Raw genomic sequence first — 17478 nt, 5'->3', positions numbered from 1 at the left:
AATATTTAAAAATCATGGCCTTACAGAAACAGTTGTTATTCAGAAAAATCAGAGGTGCATTGGAACTATCAGGAAAAATGATAGTTTTTAGTGTAAATTAAAAAGATTTCAGATTGGCATGACTTTAGATTTTATAATAAGTGAATTGGCTCTTACACGTTCTCCAACGGCACCATCTCGTCCTGGGGTACCATCATTGCCAGCTGGACCCTATAAAGAATAATGATTTGAAAAACTACTTAACTGAGTAATGAAAAAAATCTTCATTCCAATTGTCAGAAAAATGACAGCATGTTTTACACCTCTGTTTTATAAACTGTAAATTAGCATTTATGCAAATGTCAGCAGAAGAAAGGTTTCTACCTCTTTTTCATTATTTTGAATTACTGTAAAATTAACACATTCTTACTTAATCCATATTCTTCATTTATATTTCTTCTTTTGAAAAGTGAAAAATCTACAAATATTTTGAAATTGACAGCAATTACATTCTTGCCACTTTATGTTTTGCTTGTATTACCAATGAAAGGTTTTTCTTACATTTGTTTCTTAAGATTATTCAAATAATATCCTTAAAGTTTTGAAATAAAATAACTGTGTTTCAATGATATTAAACTACTTTAAGAAATATATAGTCTTCCTTTTCTATTTTATTGTGATTTTTTTCATAAACATGTCTTTACTATTTGATCAAAAATTGTTCCAAAAGCTATTGATTCTTTCAATAAAATGTTACATTAACTGTTTGATGATTCACTACTTAAAATGCTGAACAGAGGATATTCCAACCTTTAACTTCTCAAATTGCCTATCAAACACTGATTTCCTCCCAAAAGTGCCTAAAGGAACATACTATCCATTATGTTACTTTATAGTGATATTTAAGTAAAATGATCTCTACTAACTTTGCCCTTTTCACAAGCTGGAATAGCTATATTAATCCTATCACCAAAAAACTTGGCAATTTTGATAAATATGCCATTACAAAATGAAATAATAACAAGGGGAAAGATGAATGGATGTGTCTTTTTACCTTCAAAACAGTTTGGCAACAGCTTAAATGAACTAAAATACTTAGCTCCAGACTAGATGAAGGTCAGTGCAAAGACATTGATCGTGTTACCTTTTCTTTATGTCATCACTTAGCCAACTCTCTAGGGAAGTAGAGTACATCAAATAATATTACTAAGAAACTTTCATAAGGTCAAATACGCAATCAAATTCTAAATCAATTGCTAAATGAAAAAATTGTTCCCATGACACCAGATAACAACAGAAGAGTTATTTTCACTGTAGTACTCACTTCTGGTCCAGGTTCCCCTACAGGACCATTGGAGCCCGGGGGTCCCACAGGTCCAGGTGGACCTTTATCTCCTGTTGCACCAGTTGGTCCTACTTTTCCTGGTGTTCCCTGAAATAGAAGTATAAATGTCAAACACTTGTGAAGAAATTGAAGAAGGCTAGTTCCCATAAAGGCTAAGTTTTCAAAATGGTGCCTCTGGGCTCCTTCTATAACAATAATTTTGCGTTATCTTACAACACCCATGTAATCATAATGCTTTCTTAGAGGCATGTCCACCTCCTGTGAGACTCCTCTTGACATATCGAAGGGACCCAAAACCAACCATCCATTGCCACCAGCACAGGTGTACATTTTGGGTTCTAATCATGTGTACCACAGTTGATTCTGGCTGCCCTTCTGGAATTCGAATCACTCTCATCCTTTTTCCCCACTCCGCTTTGTCTGTTCATTTTATTTCTATATTCTGATACTTTGATCTCACTCTTGAGAGATCTTACTTTCACAGCTTTGGCTCACTTCTGATAACAATAAGACATCCCTTAGCTCCTACTTTGTTGGTTTCATATTTCTACCCACATGTCTCTCAGTTCCAAGATCCCATACATCTCTCGGTCTACATTCCATACGAAAACATTATTAATTTTTTTCAAGCACTGCAATCTTTTAGCAATAAAATTTAGTCTCTTCAAAGCTAACTTTGAATCAAAGTTTTATCCATACTCCAGGGAATATAAAATCCTAAAGTACCCTCCAGGGAACAGAGATTACCTTCAGATCCTTCTTCAGCATTCCCTCCACATTCACCTCAAATATTACTTTAGCTCAACTATGTCTTCCCTTTGATGGTTTACTGTGAAATATGGTGTTTTTGTTAAGCATATTTACTTAAAAAGACACTACCTACTCACCAGGAGATTATCCCCCTCCTCTAGCTCCAGGGGATCTTTTTAATCTTTGAAGAAGGATTTAAAGGTCACCAAAAATCCATATCCTTATTTGCCTACTTTTCTAGTCTCAGGGTTAAACAAATATATATTTCCAAAGACTTTTGTTTTTAAATTCTTAACTACTTAAGGTAGTTAAGAATTTGACATTTAAGATCAAAAGATTTTTAAGATACTCAAAAATTAATGTCCCTACAATACTGTTTAAATCTATTCATCAAGCAAAAAAATAAAATAAAATAAATTCTCTAAACAATTTGTATTGCACATATGAGGTAAAATATTGACTGAAGCAGTTACTCACCGCTGGGCCTGGTAGGCCGGGCATGCCTCTCTCTCCACGTTGCCCAGGCATGCCAACAATTCCTCTCTGCCCGGTCGTTCCAGCTGGACCAGGGGGGCCATCTGGACCCTAATGTTGAGGACAAACTAAAATCAGAAACTATCCAGGGTAAAACTGTACCCAAGGAATTTACAATAAGTTGGGTGCAGCTTTACGGGTTTTTCAGTATGAAAAAGAAGTTCTCTGTTTCTCAAAATCATACTACATATGAGTAGTTATAAATTGTCATCCACACAGAACCTCTAACATTATTTAAAGGTAAAAACAGCTCATCAGTTGGAAAGAAGCTGAAGATTAATGTGAATACTGACTCAATAAAAGAGGTAACTTCAGAGAAATATTTTTTCTTCTTTATAAAAAGACAAAAAGAAAGTTTAACAATAAAGAAAAAATAGTTATCTAAACACAATATTTAAAGGCATTTGCATATAAAATATAATATACATATATTTTTAAAGTTATTCATACATAATGAACATTTAATTAATAATTTTTTGGTTTAGTTTTTAGATACCATATCTATTACTGCTATTTTTTAAATCTCTATATATACACATTTTTCCTAAATCAGAGAATTGTAAATGAAAATCTATAGGGCACAATGCACTTTAAAAATTTAGGAATGTGCCCAGCACAATATTTAAGCATTTTTGTGGCACTGATCATTACAGGTTTCTATTTGTAAGTATTTCAGTTGAAGGTGGTCTGGAACAAATACACTAAACTTACAGGTTGCCCATCTTCTCCTGGGTCCCCTTTGTCTCCTGGGCCACCAGGGGGGCCAGCAGGTCCTCGATCTCCCACACGCCCATGAGAGCCAGGGTCCCCACGAAGACCTGGAGGTCCCTCCTTCCCGGGTTCTCCTAGGGGCCCTGCAGGTCCTGGAGCTCCCTAGTATAACAAAGAAAGAAACACCCAGGAGGGCAAAATGGAAGCCAAGTAACAGTGACTGACGTAACATTGTCTGCCTCAGATGCAGATGTTCAAGCCTCACGGGTTCATTGTGACTGTTAGATAATCAGTTTTTCAATAGGATTTAAACAAAACAAAACAAAACAAAAGAAAACACAGCTGTAGATTCATTCCCCAGGGGGAAAACTAAATATCATTTGCAGTCAATTCCCTTTGAATAATTTTTAAAGAGCGGTGCAACTCACTTGAATTTTCAAACTTATTTAAGGCTCCACTCCAATGATGAATATATAATACTTTATTCTGTGATAATTATTTATTCTTATGATTTGATCTAATGAATGACATTTATTAAAGAAAGTTCCATAGTTGCATCTTAACTGAAGAGAATGATTATTAGCACACAATACTATAAGTATTCAGTATTTAAACGGAATAATAATAAAACAATGGGGCTAAAAAGAACTTGCAAATTAGCTCCTCCAAGAAATACTATATTATTAAGGATGATTTGCTTTGCTGAAATGCCAGTATGCATTACTGGAATAAGAGTTGTTAAATAAGAAAATGTACCATTAAGAAATTAAATAAAATAATAAATATAACTCAAATGTATATGTGTGTGTGTAATTATTTCACTATCAGTGACTTGACTCACTAAGTTGACTTACAGCAGGGCCTGGAGGTCCAACTCTGCCAGCAGAACCAGGAAATCCTGTAGCACCCTAGAACCAGAATATCATATAAGCAATTTCTAAGGTAACATAAATTAGTTACATGTATTATCCTGAGATTTTTTTTCACAGGAAGACTGAAGCCTTTAGATTTCCTTTCATGTTGTAAGCAATAATTTTTTTTCTTCATATGAATCCCATATTTTGGGGAATTAATCTAGATTAACTGGTAGGAAGGGTACTATTTTCCTTTTTCCCTGCAAGTAGTACTAGAATCACATTGATATTTTATATAATCGAATTAAAGTGCTTTCACATTATTTATTTACTCTTTTATATAGGTAATATGTTACTTACATTACAGGTGAGGCACCTGGGTCTCCAAGATTACAAATTTAATTGTAACCCAAATCTCCATGAGTTAAGTGCCCTTTGCACTATAGTACATTTGATACAGGTAATAATTTTCTATTTCAGCCTCAGATAGAAATGATCTTTTACATGACCAGGAAGCACTAGAAAACTAGAATTAACTGTGCATACTTCGCAGAGCATCAAAGAAACTTACAGGCGGACCTTGGGTTCCTCGACCACCTTTTAGTCCAGGAACACCATTAGGACCCTAAATAGAAACAAACAAAAGAGCACTGTAGTGAAGCAAAAGAGGCTGAATGTACACTCCAAACATGGGACACTTGACTCAAGTTATGCCTTTTTCTTGTTAACTTACATGAGGGCCAGGAGATCCTGCTAACCCTTGTGGTCCAGGAGAACCAGCATCTCCCTTCTGTCCTGGCTCTCCAGGTTCACCTTTTACTCCAGGCTGTCCATCAGGACCCTATATGAAATCATACAAACAAGCAATTGATTATAAGACTCATAGACAAATTACTTTAGAGTAATTATTACTTATGTATCAATTAATCATATATTGTGAAACAGTGCTTTGTAATCAGTATTAAAGCGTAGTAAAGGAAAAAAAGTACTCTGATGAGATCTTTCAAGAGAGCATAAAAAGTAAGCTATCCCACTGCATTTTTATTGTAACAAATAATTATAGAAGCTCAACTAGCACAAACTCAAGTTTTGTGCCAATCTATAAAAAATGTATTGAAAATGAGAATATTGTCTAGAAAGCTATAAACTGTCCAGAATTAATATGACTTCAAAACATATGACAATGATCATTAAACTTATTATAACAAGATAAGCGTTTATTTGTAAATTAGGGATATTTGAAAATTATACCTGGGGTCCGGCAAAACCAACAGCTCCAGTTGGGCCATTTTCACCTCGAGAACCCTAGAAGGAGTCAAAGATTACTGTAGCTTTCACACATTATTCTAAACAGGAACAGATTTTAAAATATGATTATATAAATTTGATAGTTAGACATGTAAATATAGAAAAATTACACATATTGCTTAAGGAAGGACCTTAAGGATTATATAAAGATATGTCATAGAACAAAATTCCCAAGGTCAGAAGTCTCAAAGGAGCCTCCAAATTATTTAGTAAACAAACTGCCTAACTACACTTAACAGATTGCATAGCAGATAATTTTTAAGTTTAATTAGAAAAGCAAAAGCTAAAACCCAGGAAGTTATAAATAACCTAAAACCAGTAAGCATCATTTTATATAAATATCAGAACAAATGATGAATTGTTGTATTGCTCAATCTCACACTAAAGAACACCAAGTACTGTCACTTACAGGATTGCCCCGGGAGCCAGGAGGGCCAACTAAACCTCGAGGACCAGGTTCACCCTAGAAAGCAGATTTTAGATGGTTACTGTCCAAAACGGTGGCTAAATATAATATAATTTTAGGATATTGGTCACTGTGTAGGGGGAGACAGCGGAAAAGAACTCTGAAATGATCTTGCTCAGATACCATATGTTATAAAATGAAAAGATTTATGAAAGAGCCAGCTATTCAGGACTCAGAATTTTGAGTGTACAAACTAACAACTTGTGACTTACCTTTTCTCCAGTAGGACCTGCAGGACCTGGAGGGCCCAAAGGACCTGGAAGACCCTGTCAATTAACAGAACATAGGCATACTGAGGTAAAAAATGCACAGAAATCTTCATGCTTAAGCAAATAAACAAAACAAAAAGGACTATTTTGTTATAATTTGGCTGTTTTTGTAAATCATTATCTATAATAAAAGATATAATCTATATTTTTCAAGATTTTTCTGTCTAGTTTAATACTATTTCCACCATATTTTTGCCACACAGTGTTTTAATCTCTTTCATGCAACTTAACTAATGCATTCCTAAAACTGTTTTCAGGCATTAGCACTAAATTAATGCTAAGCTACAAAAATGCTTCTATTTCTTAGCATAATTAGCTTTGCTAATATCTATTCGGACATTTGACCACAAATTGAAAAGAGGCTTTCCTTCTTTTGCGTATATTATATTCTTAAATTATAATAGCAAAATATCACTTTTTTTATTTTTTAAAATTGAAATTGTGTTAAGACATTTTAGGTTTTTTCTTTTATTATTATTATTATTAGGCACAGGACCTCCACTCTATGTGGCCCAGATTGGAGTGCAGTAGCTATTCACAGATGTGATCACAGCACATGCATCTTTGAACTCTTGCCCTGGACTCCAGAGATCCTCCCATTTCAGACTCCAGAGTAACTGGGACTACAGGCACAAGCCACTATCCCCACTATCCCTGGCTTAGTTTTTTTCATTCTTTTTTTTTGAGACGGAATCTCGCTCTGTCGCCCAAGCTGGAGTGCAGTGGCGCGATCTCGGCTCATTGCAAGCTCCGCCTTCCGGCTTCCGGCCATTCTCCTGCCTCAGCCTCCCGAGCAGCTGGGACTAGAGGCGCCCGCCACCTCGCCCGGCTAGTTTTTTGTATTTTTAGTGGAGACGGGGTTTCACCGTAGCCAGGATGGTCTTGATCTCCTGACCTCGTGACCCGCCCGCCTCAGCCTCCCAAAGTGTTGGGATTACAGGCGTGAGCCACAGCGCCCAATCAGTTTTCTTCATTCTTTTGAGATGCAAAGGAAAAGTGGCTAAAATTTACAGCCCAAAACCCCAGCTGCTTTGAGATTTATGGGCATAGGAGAGCTAATACTTAAAGCATAGTACAGCTAACACATGGGGACACAACCTGAGTCTTCTTGAGGCGTAATCACAATCTTGAAACTGTGGGAATGTTGGAGTCCTCTCTAAAACAAGTTCTCTATTTTATAACTGTGTATTGCCTCTTCATGTGCGACCCAAATATTCTTTCATCGTTTAATTTCTGTATGTATAACTGAAGAAACTTAAGGAACAAAAATGACTTTAATTTTATGCTTTTGACAAGAATGTAAGAAATCTGTGTTCTTATAGTCTCTGGATCTAAAATGGAATGATATCATTCCAATAATTTATGTAATATACTTCTTTAAAGGATTTGATGAAATATAAATATCACTTCATTACTTATGTTTATAGATATTTTATACAGAGAAAACATGTTATTCATTTTTTCCCTACTATTAGATTACAGTAAGTGCTTTGCTCTGCTTCTTTCCTAAAACAATGTAGTGTCCTCATTAAAAATAAAGCAGTCATTGCTTACTTCCTGATCCTATCACATTGCCATTTCAAAGTTAGTTCATAGGCACAATAGATATGTATTTTGGATTTTCCCTTAAAACAAACTGCCAATGCATTCTTCCTATAAATAGTACTGGACTACTTATGCATTCCAGGACATTCATGATGTAAAATATTAAAAATATACCAGATTTACTTGACTATTTTTGAAATATTAAATTAAATATTAGATTTAACTAAAAGGGAAGGTATATCTTTTGTGCATAATTTGTTAAAAAAAAGTGGTGCATCCTTAATTAAATTTGCATAAAAAGGACTAATTACCCTTAAGATGAAAATTTTCTACTACATTTCACTATATTTCCTTAATCTAAAGCTATTATAACCAACGTATTAACAATGACTCAATGTGTAGAATCAAATAGCAGTTCTCTTTTATTATGTTACAACTGCTATTGCCAGGGCACACATGACAACTAAGAGCAAACCATGTCATACTGAAACAGAAACCATTAGTCAAGTATCAGGCACTATTCCAAAAAATGATGGATGTTTAAGCCATTGTGACTAGCCACTCTTACATGAAGGAATCATTTATGTCTGAAAATATTATTGTCCTTTGAGTCTGACTGTCCTTGGAATTGTAAATGCATTCTAATTTCAAAGACCTAATGCTTGTTAAATGCCAATTTCTGACATGACATTAAACAATGCTTTGAGTTCAACCATCCTTCTTGACGTTCTGCTTATTCAAACTCTTTATTAATGATAACATTAATGATAATTCACTGTGCAGTAAATTTCTCACCCCAACATCCAATATACTGAGAAACATTTATCATAACTTTGGTGACTCCACAAAGCTCTACTTGTCTATGCTGGAACAAGGTATTGGCCCCCTCACTAGATTAGCATTTTAAAAGAAATAAACCTTGTGTATGAAATAAAAAGATGATAGAGAAAGATAAAGAGGGCCCCCACTCCCTTAAGGCACTTATCTCATAGGCACAATAAATATGTTTTTATTTAAGTTTCATTTAATTCAGGGCAAGCAAAATGAATAACCCATGGTTGAATCACAGCAGATCTCACATGCCATTATTCTCCAACTCCTGACTACCAAGGAAACATGATTGACTTTATTTTGGAAAGTTCTGGCAAACTCCTATGATACTGTAATGTTGGTTCCTAGCCCAGCTAGAAAAGGAATGTTTTTACTTACTCTCGCACCATCATTTCCAGCTGTGCCTTCAGCACCTTTTTCTCCTATGCCACCCTGGAAAAACACACAAAATACAATTGATTCATTTAATTGTCTCTTTCCCACACTTGTGTGTAAGTTTCATGAGAGTGAAGGCTATTTGTAATTTTCCTAGTTGTATCCAGTTGAACCTTGGATGGTGCCTCACACTGTGCACTTTCTCAGTAAATATTTATTAGAAGAATGAATAAATGAATGACTAGTGACTCAGGATGGTAGAAATAAAAGCCTCCTCAGGAAATCATTTTCAGTAGAAAGTCTGAATAGACGAACTAAAAAAAAAAAAAAAAAAAAAAAAAAGTACTTACTCTGTCACCCTTGGGGCCTGGAGTTCCTGCAATTCCTCTTTCTCCTGGCATACCTTGAAGACCTGGTGGGCCTGTATCTCCAGGGGTCCCAGATGGACCTGGACTGCCCTAAAATGAACCAACATTAAGTGACCATACCAATATATTAAGATTAAACTGATGAAATTGCTTTTTAGTGGGTCAAAAATAGCTGTCAGCAATTTCAGGTAGTTCAACTTAGTGCTTATATTTTTCATCTGAGAAAGTTTCTCTGAGTGAGTTGATTTTTTTTTGAAATTAAAAAAATCAGATTTTCTTTTTTGATTGTTGGTTTATATTTTTAACTTTTCTCTTAAGAGGCAATTGAACGCTATTTCAAATAAAAAAGATAGAGTTGCCTTTTTTTCCCTCTGTTGGCAACATAATAGAAGACACTAAGAAAGAAAGACATTACAATTTGAGAAATATTTCATTCTCTCTTTAATAAAACTGATATTTGATATTAACCTGGTTTTTAGGCTAATATAGTGTCTAAACTGTAGTAGACCGTATCAATCACTCTAAACCCTGAAAACAATAAGGGGTCTCATGTCACACGATCATGAAAAATTCTACTTCAATTGTTTATACTGAAGTTGGCCACATTATCTTCTACCAGTCACTAAATGGCACACATTTCTGCCTTATGATGCATTGCATTTTCAGATTTCAAAAGTTCTATATTTTCACATATGTAGTAAGCAGAACTGTGAAACCTGACACAAGGAAAATGGAGCATATTATCAGAAAAGCCTCCTAATAAATTACGCAATTTTCTATTTCTTTCCTCTACTTATTCATAGAAGCCACTAATAAAATGTACATAAACATTAGGAATGTGTTTGTGTATGGAAATCTATTACCATGTGCACTAAACCACAATCCCCATCACAGAAGAGAGTCTTCTTTTTAGCTCACACTTTAGTTGCAAGGAAAAAGCCTAGTAAGCGCTCATTAAATATTTGTGGAAGAAGAAAATGATACAATCAAATTATCTTTCAAAAACAAGACAAATGCATTCTTGCACCACCATGTGTTTATTGAGCAGTAATTTTAAAGCATTTTAAAACACTGAGATCACTATGACACTTACTTTTGGGCCATCGGGACCATGTCCTCCAGCCATTCCCTTCCCACCAGGGAGTCCAGTAATTCCCGGTTCTCCTCTTTCCCCGGGATTTCCTCGTTCTCCCTAGCACAAAATTGTGATGTCAAATAATGTCAATACTTGATCTAAAAATAATTTAAAATGTTTCTGAGAAATGGCTTCTACTGGTGAAAAATTTAGAAATGAGACATTACTAAATCTCAATTTTATAATTTAGTGATAAGAAATAAACTTCAAGTAAAGATATACTAGCTTCATAGCACAAAATATTTCTCACAAAATTGATTTTTATCCAGTCAAAGAATTTACAGTTTAAATAAATCCCAGTTTAAGATTTTTAAAGATACCTTTTAAAACTGAAGCCAGTGGGAAACAAAATTAATCATGAAGATTAAAGTACTTACTCTAGGTCCTAATGGGCCAACTGCTCCAGGATCTCCAGGAACACCCTATAAATACATTTTTTTTTTTTAATGGAACAAGAGCTTTGAGTTTAGGCATTTATCAGAAAACTTTTCAGGTCATACACCTACTTTCTATTAATGTGCCATTAGAAGGCTGCATAAGCCAACAATTTAAAGAAAGAAAAGTACGTATATTTTTATAAATGAGGGAATAGGACATGTTTCAGATGAAAACATTTTTCCAAAAAACTTTGTAGTATACCTGAATGTTTGATTTTTGGTAATGAGAATATGCAAAATACTATTTCGCAACGATAGAGCGTTAGTTTTTTAGAGGCAACAAAATCTAAATGTCTTTTTCTTTTTAACTAATAGAAGATGAAAAAGCTTAAATACAGAAAAGATATACAAAAAGGGCTAAAGAGTTATCTTTTAAATAGAACCAATTCAATTCTACTCAATTTAGTAAATCTTTCTTGAGCCTATAATACGGACAAAGCACTCTACTAGTATTGTGGGTTCAAACTAGTGCAGTCATGTTTACATTAAAAGTTTCAGTTTGTTCTTACATAAAAGAAAGTTTGTCAGTTTGAAATTTCTTTCTTTGATAAAGATGATAACTTTATCAAATAGGCCTCCAATCTTATTCTCCGAAATGGACTGTCCTCATTGTGGCCTGATCTCCCTAAAAGCCAAATCTGATCATATTACTCCTTCCTCAAAAGCCCTTCTTTTTTTTTTTTTTTTTTTTTTAAATTTTGTTTTTGTTTTGTTTTGTTTTGTTTTTTGAGACGGAGTCTCACTCTATCACCCATGCTGGAATACAATGGCTTGATCTCAGCTCACCACACCTTCCACCTCCTGGATTAAAGTGATTCTCCTGCCTCAGCCTGCCAAGTAGCTGGGATTACAGGCATGTGCCACCATGCCCAGGTAATTTTTGCACTTTTAGTAGAGACAGTTGGCCAGGCTGGTCTTGAACTCCTGACGCCAAGTGATTCACCTGCTCCGGTCTCCCAAAGTCCTGGGATTACAGGTGTGAGCCACTGTGCCCGGCCTAAAAACCCTTCATTAGCTTCCCGTTACACTACTGATGAAGAACAAATTAGAATCAAATTAAAACCCTCCATAATCAGGTCCCTGATTCACCCCTACACAGTCCCCTTTCTATTTTCCCCAAATTACATTACCCACTCTGATTTGTAAGCTTGTCTCATTTCCTGGAGGTTTTTCCTATCTTCCCTCCTTCATCTTTACCATCATTCATCCCTCAGATCTCATACAAGATATTACTTTGTCTGAAAAACCTTTCCTAAACCCCCCAAGTCTTATTCAGGTGCATCTTTTTTGTTTCCATAAACATAGTACCTCCCCTATCATAGCATTTAGAGCATGCTATTATTGTAATTGTCTTATAGTCTCTGAATCCTACTTTACTGTAAGGACAGCAAGGTCCAAATCCATTTTGTTCAGCTAGTTCAGGCCAGTGCTTTGTAGAGCAAAGCACACAGAGTGCTCAGCAAATATTTATTAAATGGTTAAATGAACAAATGAATCACTCAAAGAAAAATAAACAAATCTATGTGCCAGGAAAATGACAGAATAAAATTGTTAGTATTTGTTCATAATTGTTTACATAAAGTGGTTAAGAACACATCTTGGGAAGCAGATGACCTGGGTTCAAAGCTATTAACCTTGTGACTTTGGGAAAGTTATCTAACATCTGTATGCCCCATTTTCCTCATCTATAAAATGGAGGTAATGATAGTATCTAGTACATAGGGCTGCTTTGAGAACTCAAAGAGATAATGTATGTAAAGGAAAGCACAACAGAGCCTCACGCATAAAAAGTGATAACTGAGCCAGCAATGTATAGTGTTGCCATTATTATTATTTCAACACTTACTTGATCACCTGGCTTTCCACCTTCTCCAGGAGGCCCTGGAGGACCAGGAAGCCCCTAAAACAAAAGTAAGGAAATAAAATTGTGAATCAATCTGTGAAAGTTCAATAGGCTACCAGTGTTAACAGTTTAACTTGTACAATTCATGCAGTCTCCAAGACTATATTTTCAAGGAAAATATATTGTTCAGACATTTTAAGCAAAAAATATTGTTCAGAAGCATTAAAAACAAACTACCAACAAAATAAACAGCTAGTTAATTTATAAGATTGTATTTTCATCTGCACAACACTTAGCAAAAAAAGAGATAATGTAACAGGAGGTTTTCATATTTGTAGAGTTTTTATGGCTCTGTGAACAATATTTCAGACTGCAAGAATATTATTTAAAGTCAGTCCAGAAAGTATTTTTTACAAATTTTGATCATCCTACTATTAAATAATGTATGTACTGATATATGTAGATAAATTATGAAAATTTGTTCAATAAAAAATTCTAGTCAGTTTGCCAATAAAATTAGATCAGCCTTAAAATGGTTGAATAAACTTTGTTGAGATATCAGAAACATTTTATTCCTGATATCTTTTTATTACTTTTTTGTTATTTTTTATTTGTTTTGTTCATAATTTGCAGGTTTGATTAGTTTTTTTAGAAGCCCATTCCTTTACTCTGGACAAAAATGTTTGATTTATCCAAATGTCTATCCTATCTACTAAAAGAGGGATGACTTTTTGAAAATTGTAGAATTTCAAATCTTCTGACCATATATTTTTTTCTTTTTTTAAAATAGCATTTTAGTTAATGGAAGATGAAATGGAAAACCGAATTAGTGCATACCTGAAAACCTGTGGGTCCCGGAGGTCCTTGTTCTCCTCTTTCACCAGCTAGACCCTAAGTTGTGAAGGAGAAAAAAAAATGTGAATATAGCCAGATCTTTGTCTGCTTCCTCTCTATGTGAACTACTAGAAGTACTGATATTTCTTTGTATTTCTTCCAATCACATGTTCTTCTCTTTAGCCAGGTAATAAACTAGTATTAACAGTAAGCAAATGGTATTGTTTGAAGTCTCTGGAGGTGAGAAAATATCTTCTAAAGCCAGTGAAGTGACTGATAACATGTATTTATTTTTTGATCCAAACTTAAATGTCTGGAGCCAATTGTAAACTTATGGGAAAATTGGATTGAATATAGGAAAATCCATTACTTTTGTATATCTAATCTAAAAACAAAATATTTTTATTATAGTTATTTCTGAATGTCTTAAGAATTATTTATCAAGACTTCAAAACCAGAATGACTAAAGAAAGCAAAGCTAACATTTTAGAAAGATATTTAAACTGCCCCACCCCAAAACAAATAAATATGCCAAAATACTTCTGATAAACACTTCATTTTAAAATGCCAAAATGAAAATAGACCTCAAAGAATATTATTCCTTTTACCTCCTAAAAAACACCTTATTTTTTTATTTTTTATTTTTATTTTTTTTTGAGACGGAGTCTTGCTCTGCTGCCCAGGCTGGAGTGCAGTGGTGTGATCTCAGTTCACTGCAACCTCCGCCTCCCGAGTTCAAGTGATTCTCCCACCTCAGCCTCCAGAGTAGCTAGGATTACAGGCACACGCCACCATGCCTGGATAATTTTTGTATTTTTAGTAGAGACGGGGTTTCACCATGTTGGCCAGGCTGGTCTTGAACTCCTGGCCTCAGGTAATCCACCCACCTTGGCCTCCCAAAGTGCTGGGATTACAGGCATCAGCCACCATGCCCAGCCTTAAATAAATTTTTATGAGATGCATTATTGAGAGAAGGTAGATAATTAAGTATTTAAATATTTTAAATAAAATATTTTATAAAATATTTGCTACACACTATTTTCCTCAGTTGATATACTCTTTGACTGTGACATATAAAAACCTTTGCAGTCAGACTTTTAAAGAAGTTTAAAGCAAGAAGATTAATCATGGCCAGGTGCAGTGGCTCACGCCTGTAATCCCAACATTTTGGGAGGCCGAGGCAGGTGGATCACGAGGTCAAGAAATCAAGACCATCCTGGATAACACAGTGAAACCCCATCTCTACTAAAAATACAAAAAATTAGCCGTGCGTGGTGGCAGGCACCTGTAGTCCCAGCTACTAGGGAGGCTGAGACAGGAGAATGACTTGAACCTGGGAGGCGGAGCTTGCAGTGAGTCGAGATCGCGCCACTGCACTGCAGCCTGGGGACAGAGCCAGTCTCCATCTCAAAAAAAAAAACAAAGAAAAGAAAAAAGATTAATCATTATATTTAAAAAGGCAGAAGACACTATATTACAGAAATCAAAAGGGAAGGTATAACAGAAATTCTTCATTCCCATACATTCTTACTCACTTTCCCTGAAACTTATGCATAAGTCTTGAATAAACATCATTGAAAAATGCAATGTGTTTATATTCTCTCACACACACACACACACACAAAATCACATACCGGCGGGCCCACGGGACCAGAAGGACCAACTTCACCATCTTTTCCAGGAGCTCCCTAGTATCACACACAGATATTTGTGAGGTGAGTCCATGAGAATTTAAATAGTCCTTATATTATTTTTCTTTAGCAGAAAATGTATATTTACCCTCTGCCCAGGAACTCCAGCATTTCCTGCTTCTCCAGGTTTCCCAGGGTCACCCTGAAGAATAAATGAAACTTTTGTAAAATTCCATCAATTTGTCAAAAACATACCTCCTCCAAATGAGGATCATGATGAGGTGGCAAACATATTATACACTGTACTCACACTGCTACCTTTGGGGCCTGGAAGACCCATGCTCCCAGGCTGCCCTCTGATTCCTATGGATCCTGGAGGACCTGGACGGCCATCTTCCCCTGGAGCACCCTATGGAATTAACAGGAGTCATGTAAGTTTCATGTAAGTTTTTCTAAATATCCCATCATCCAAAGTGTCACTTGCATTTGCTTACTATGATGTTACATAAATTTTAAATTATCTTGAATTTTCATGTTAAAGGATCAGGACGGTTGAATGGGTTTTTAAAAAAAAACACTGAAGTATTTTAAGTAACTAGAAGAGATATTTTATTCTTATTCTAGACATAGGCTTCCTCATCATGTCTCCTGACAATCATATTAATAGGGGAAATCTTTCTTCTTTCATTTACTCTGGTTTGTGGTAATGAAAATTCAGGACTTGTATTTTGCATTGCAGGATAAGGGAAGATCTTAGAATATATAAGTTGTCAAAATTCATACTACTTATCTCTTAAATAAAATTAAAAGAATATCAAAAATGAGAATATTGCTAATAGACAAATTTCACCAGTATTAAAAACTGTATCATTTTAACTTTTTCACTGATGTCAGGTAGGGAAGCAATTTCAATCTCAAACATTTATCTTAGTAAAATTTAATCTACATTTTTGTCAACTTGGAAACAGATACGAAGAATATGCTTCCAGAAGGTGTTTTAAGTATGTCAATATGACCAGCATCCACATAATCAAAAGCATTAACCACAAATAAATATCATTTAAGTTGCATGTCTATTGAGAAATATTAGTGGTTGTGGACTTCTGTTTAAATTACTTACCAAAGGCCCAAGTTTTCCTTCAGGACCTTGAACACCAGGATTTCCTGTCAAACCCTGAAAATAAAAAAGCAACTGTCAGTTTGTTGCTGACCTGCAGCTGAAGTAAAGATTCTTAAGAGTAAAACTAGTGTTGCTTTTTTGTCAACTGAATAGAATGACAGTTCTGTAAATCAAGTAAATTTTTAAGTGCTGTATTGTTAAAATAAAATTTGTCAGAATTTCTCTGCCAAAATTACTTTACTTGCTATATTGCTATAAAAGTATATTTACAAATATTTATAAATTCTTTACTTGCTAACAAGTAAAGTTATAAAATTTGACAAACAGAATTTTTTTCTCATGCCAAGTGATAAAGCTATTAATACATACTCCTTTGAGAAAGAGAGACGAGAAGTTACCGTGTTTTCTATATATGATAAAAATAACAAATCAGTACTTTTTAAAATAATGAATTGGATCAAAACCATAAAAACAAAGAAATGTTCTAAACTGTAAAAACAAACTAAATTTAAAAACAAACAAACAAAAACCCTTTCAATGCATGCCCAGGGGCACTTTTCCCCACTGATGTAGCAAACACTTGCTACATTCTTACCCGAGCACCTGGAAGCCCAGGTTCGCCTGGACGTCCTGGATCTCCCTGGCTTCCTTTGGGTCCTGAAGAACCTACAGGACCCCGTTCTCCTTGAGCACCCTGTACCGAGGCAAAGCAGATGCATGAAGAAAAAGAGTATAGAAAAACAAAAGCAAGCCAAAGTAAAATTACTGTTTTACAAATCAAGGCACTAATATAACATCCAAATCAAGGAACTAATATAACATACAAAATTTTGTCACCACATTCCTCCAACTAGCATCCTTCTCCCCTATGCCTCTTAATACAGGAATTACACAAGAGAGAATTGGGGTTAGGCCTGATATCTGTATCCATCTCCTTTCTGGATCTGAGCCCATGCAGGTCATAGCTAGATCACCGTGCTGAAAAATGGCATCTTCTGGAGCACCCCCCACGTAAGTATCAACGTTGACAGGGTAACCTCACCTTTGGCCCAGGTAAACCATCAGAGCCTGGAAAACCACGATTGCCAGGAGCACCCTACAAATGACCAAAATGTGATTCTTAATTGTCATTGATATTTTTGC

At 35.1% G+C, this 17478-nt stretch overlaps 1 protein-coding gene across 1 annotated transcript in view; it reads right to left on the bottom strand.

Annotated features, from left to right (window-relative positions):
• The window catches only part of COL5A2 (collagen, type V, alpha 2), a 156133-nt gene that overhangs the window by 22598 nt on the left and 116057 nt on the right, over nt 1-17478 (bottom strand). The window contains exons 24-45 of the mRNA XM_011974261.1: nt 17378-17431; nt 16931-17029; nt 16336-16389; nt 15526-15624; nt 15364-15417; nt 15219-15272; nt 13588-13641; nt 12754-12807; nt 10848-10892; nt 10429-10527; nt 9318-9425; nt 8971-9024; nt 6160-6213; nt 5891-5944; nt 5425-5478; nt 4907-5014; nt 4745-4798; nt 4174-4227; nt 3320-3481; nt 2552-2659; nt 1304-1411; nt 157-210 (exon numbers count right to left, since the gene is read on the bottom strand). Coding sequence (XP_011829651.1) covers nt 157-210; nt 1304-1411; nt 2552-2659; nt 3320-3481; nt 4174-4227; nt 4745-4798; nt 4907-5014; nt 5425-5478; nt 5891-5944; nt 6160-6213; nt 8971-9024; nt 9318-9425; nt 10429-10527; nt 10848-10892; nt 12754-12807; nt 13588-13641; nt 15219-15272; nt 15364-15417; nt 15526-15624; nt 16336-16389; nt 16931-17029; nt 17378-17431 — 1638 coding nt within the window. The remainder of the gene's footprint in view (nt 1-156; nt 211-1303; nt 1412-2551; nt 2660-3319; nt 3482-4173; nt 4228-4744; nt 4799-4906; nt 5015-5424; nt 5479-5890; nt 5945-6159; nt 6214-8970; nt 9025-9317; nt 9426-10428; nt 10528-10847; nt 10893-12753; nt 12808-13587; nt 13642-15218; nt 15273-15363; nt 15418-15525; nt 15625-16335; nt 16390-16930; nt 17030-17377; nt 17432-17478) is intronic.

This window comes from Mandrillus leucophaeus, unplaced genomic scaffold (assembly GCF_000951045.1).
Source record: "Mandrillus leucophaeus isolate KB7577 unplaced genomic scaffold, Mleu.le_1.0 Scaffold143, whole genome shotgun sequence".
In the NCBI taxonomy this organism is placed as follows: domain Eukaryota; kingdom Metazoa; phylum Chordata; class Mammalia; order Primates; family Cercopithecidae; genus Mandrillus; species Mandrillus leucophaeus.
The sequence above is the reverse complement of the archived record's forward strand: the minus strand, read 5'-3'. Positions and strand labels throughout refer to the sequence as shown.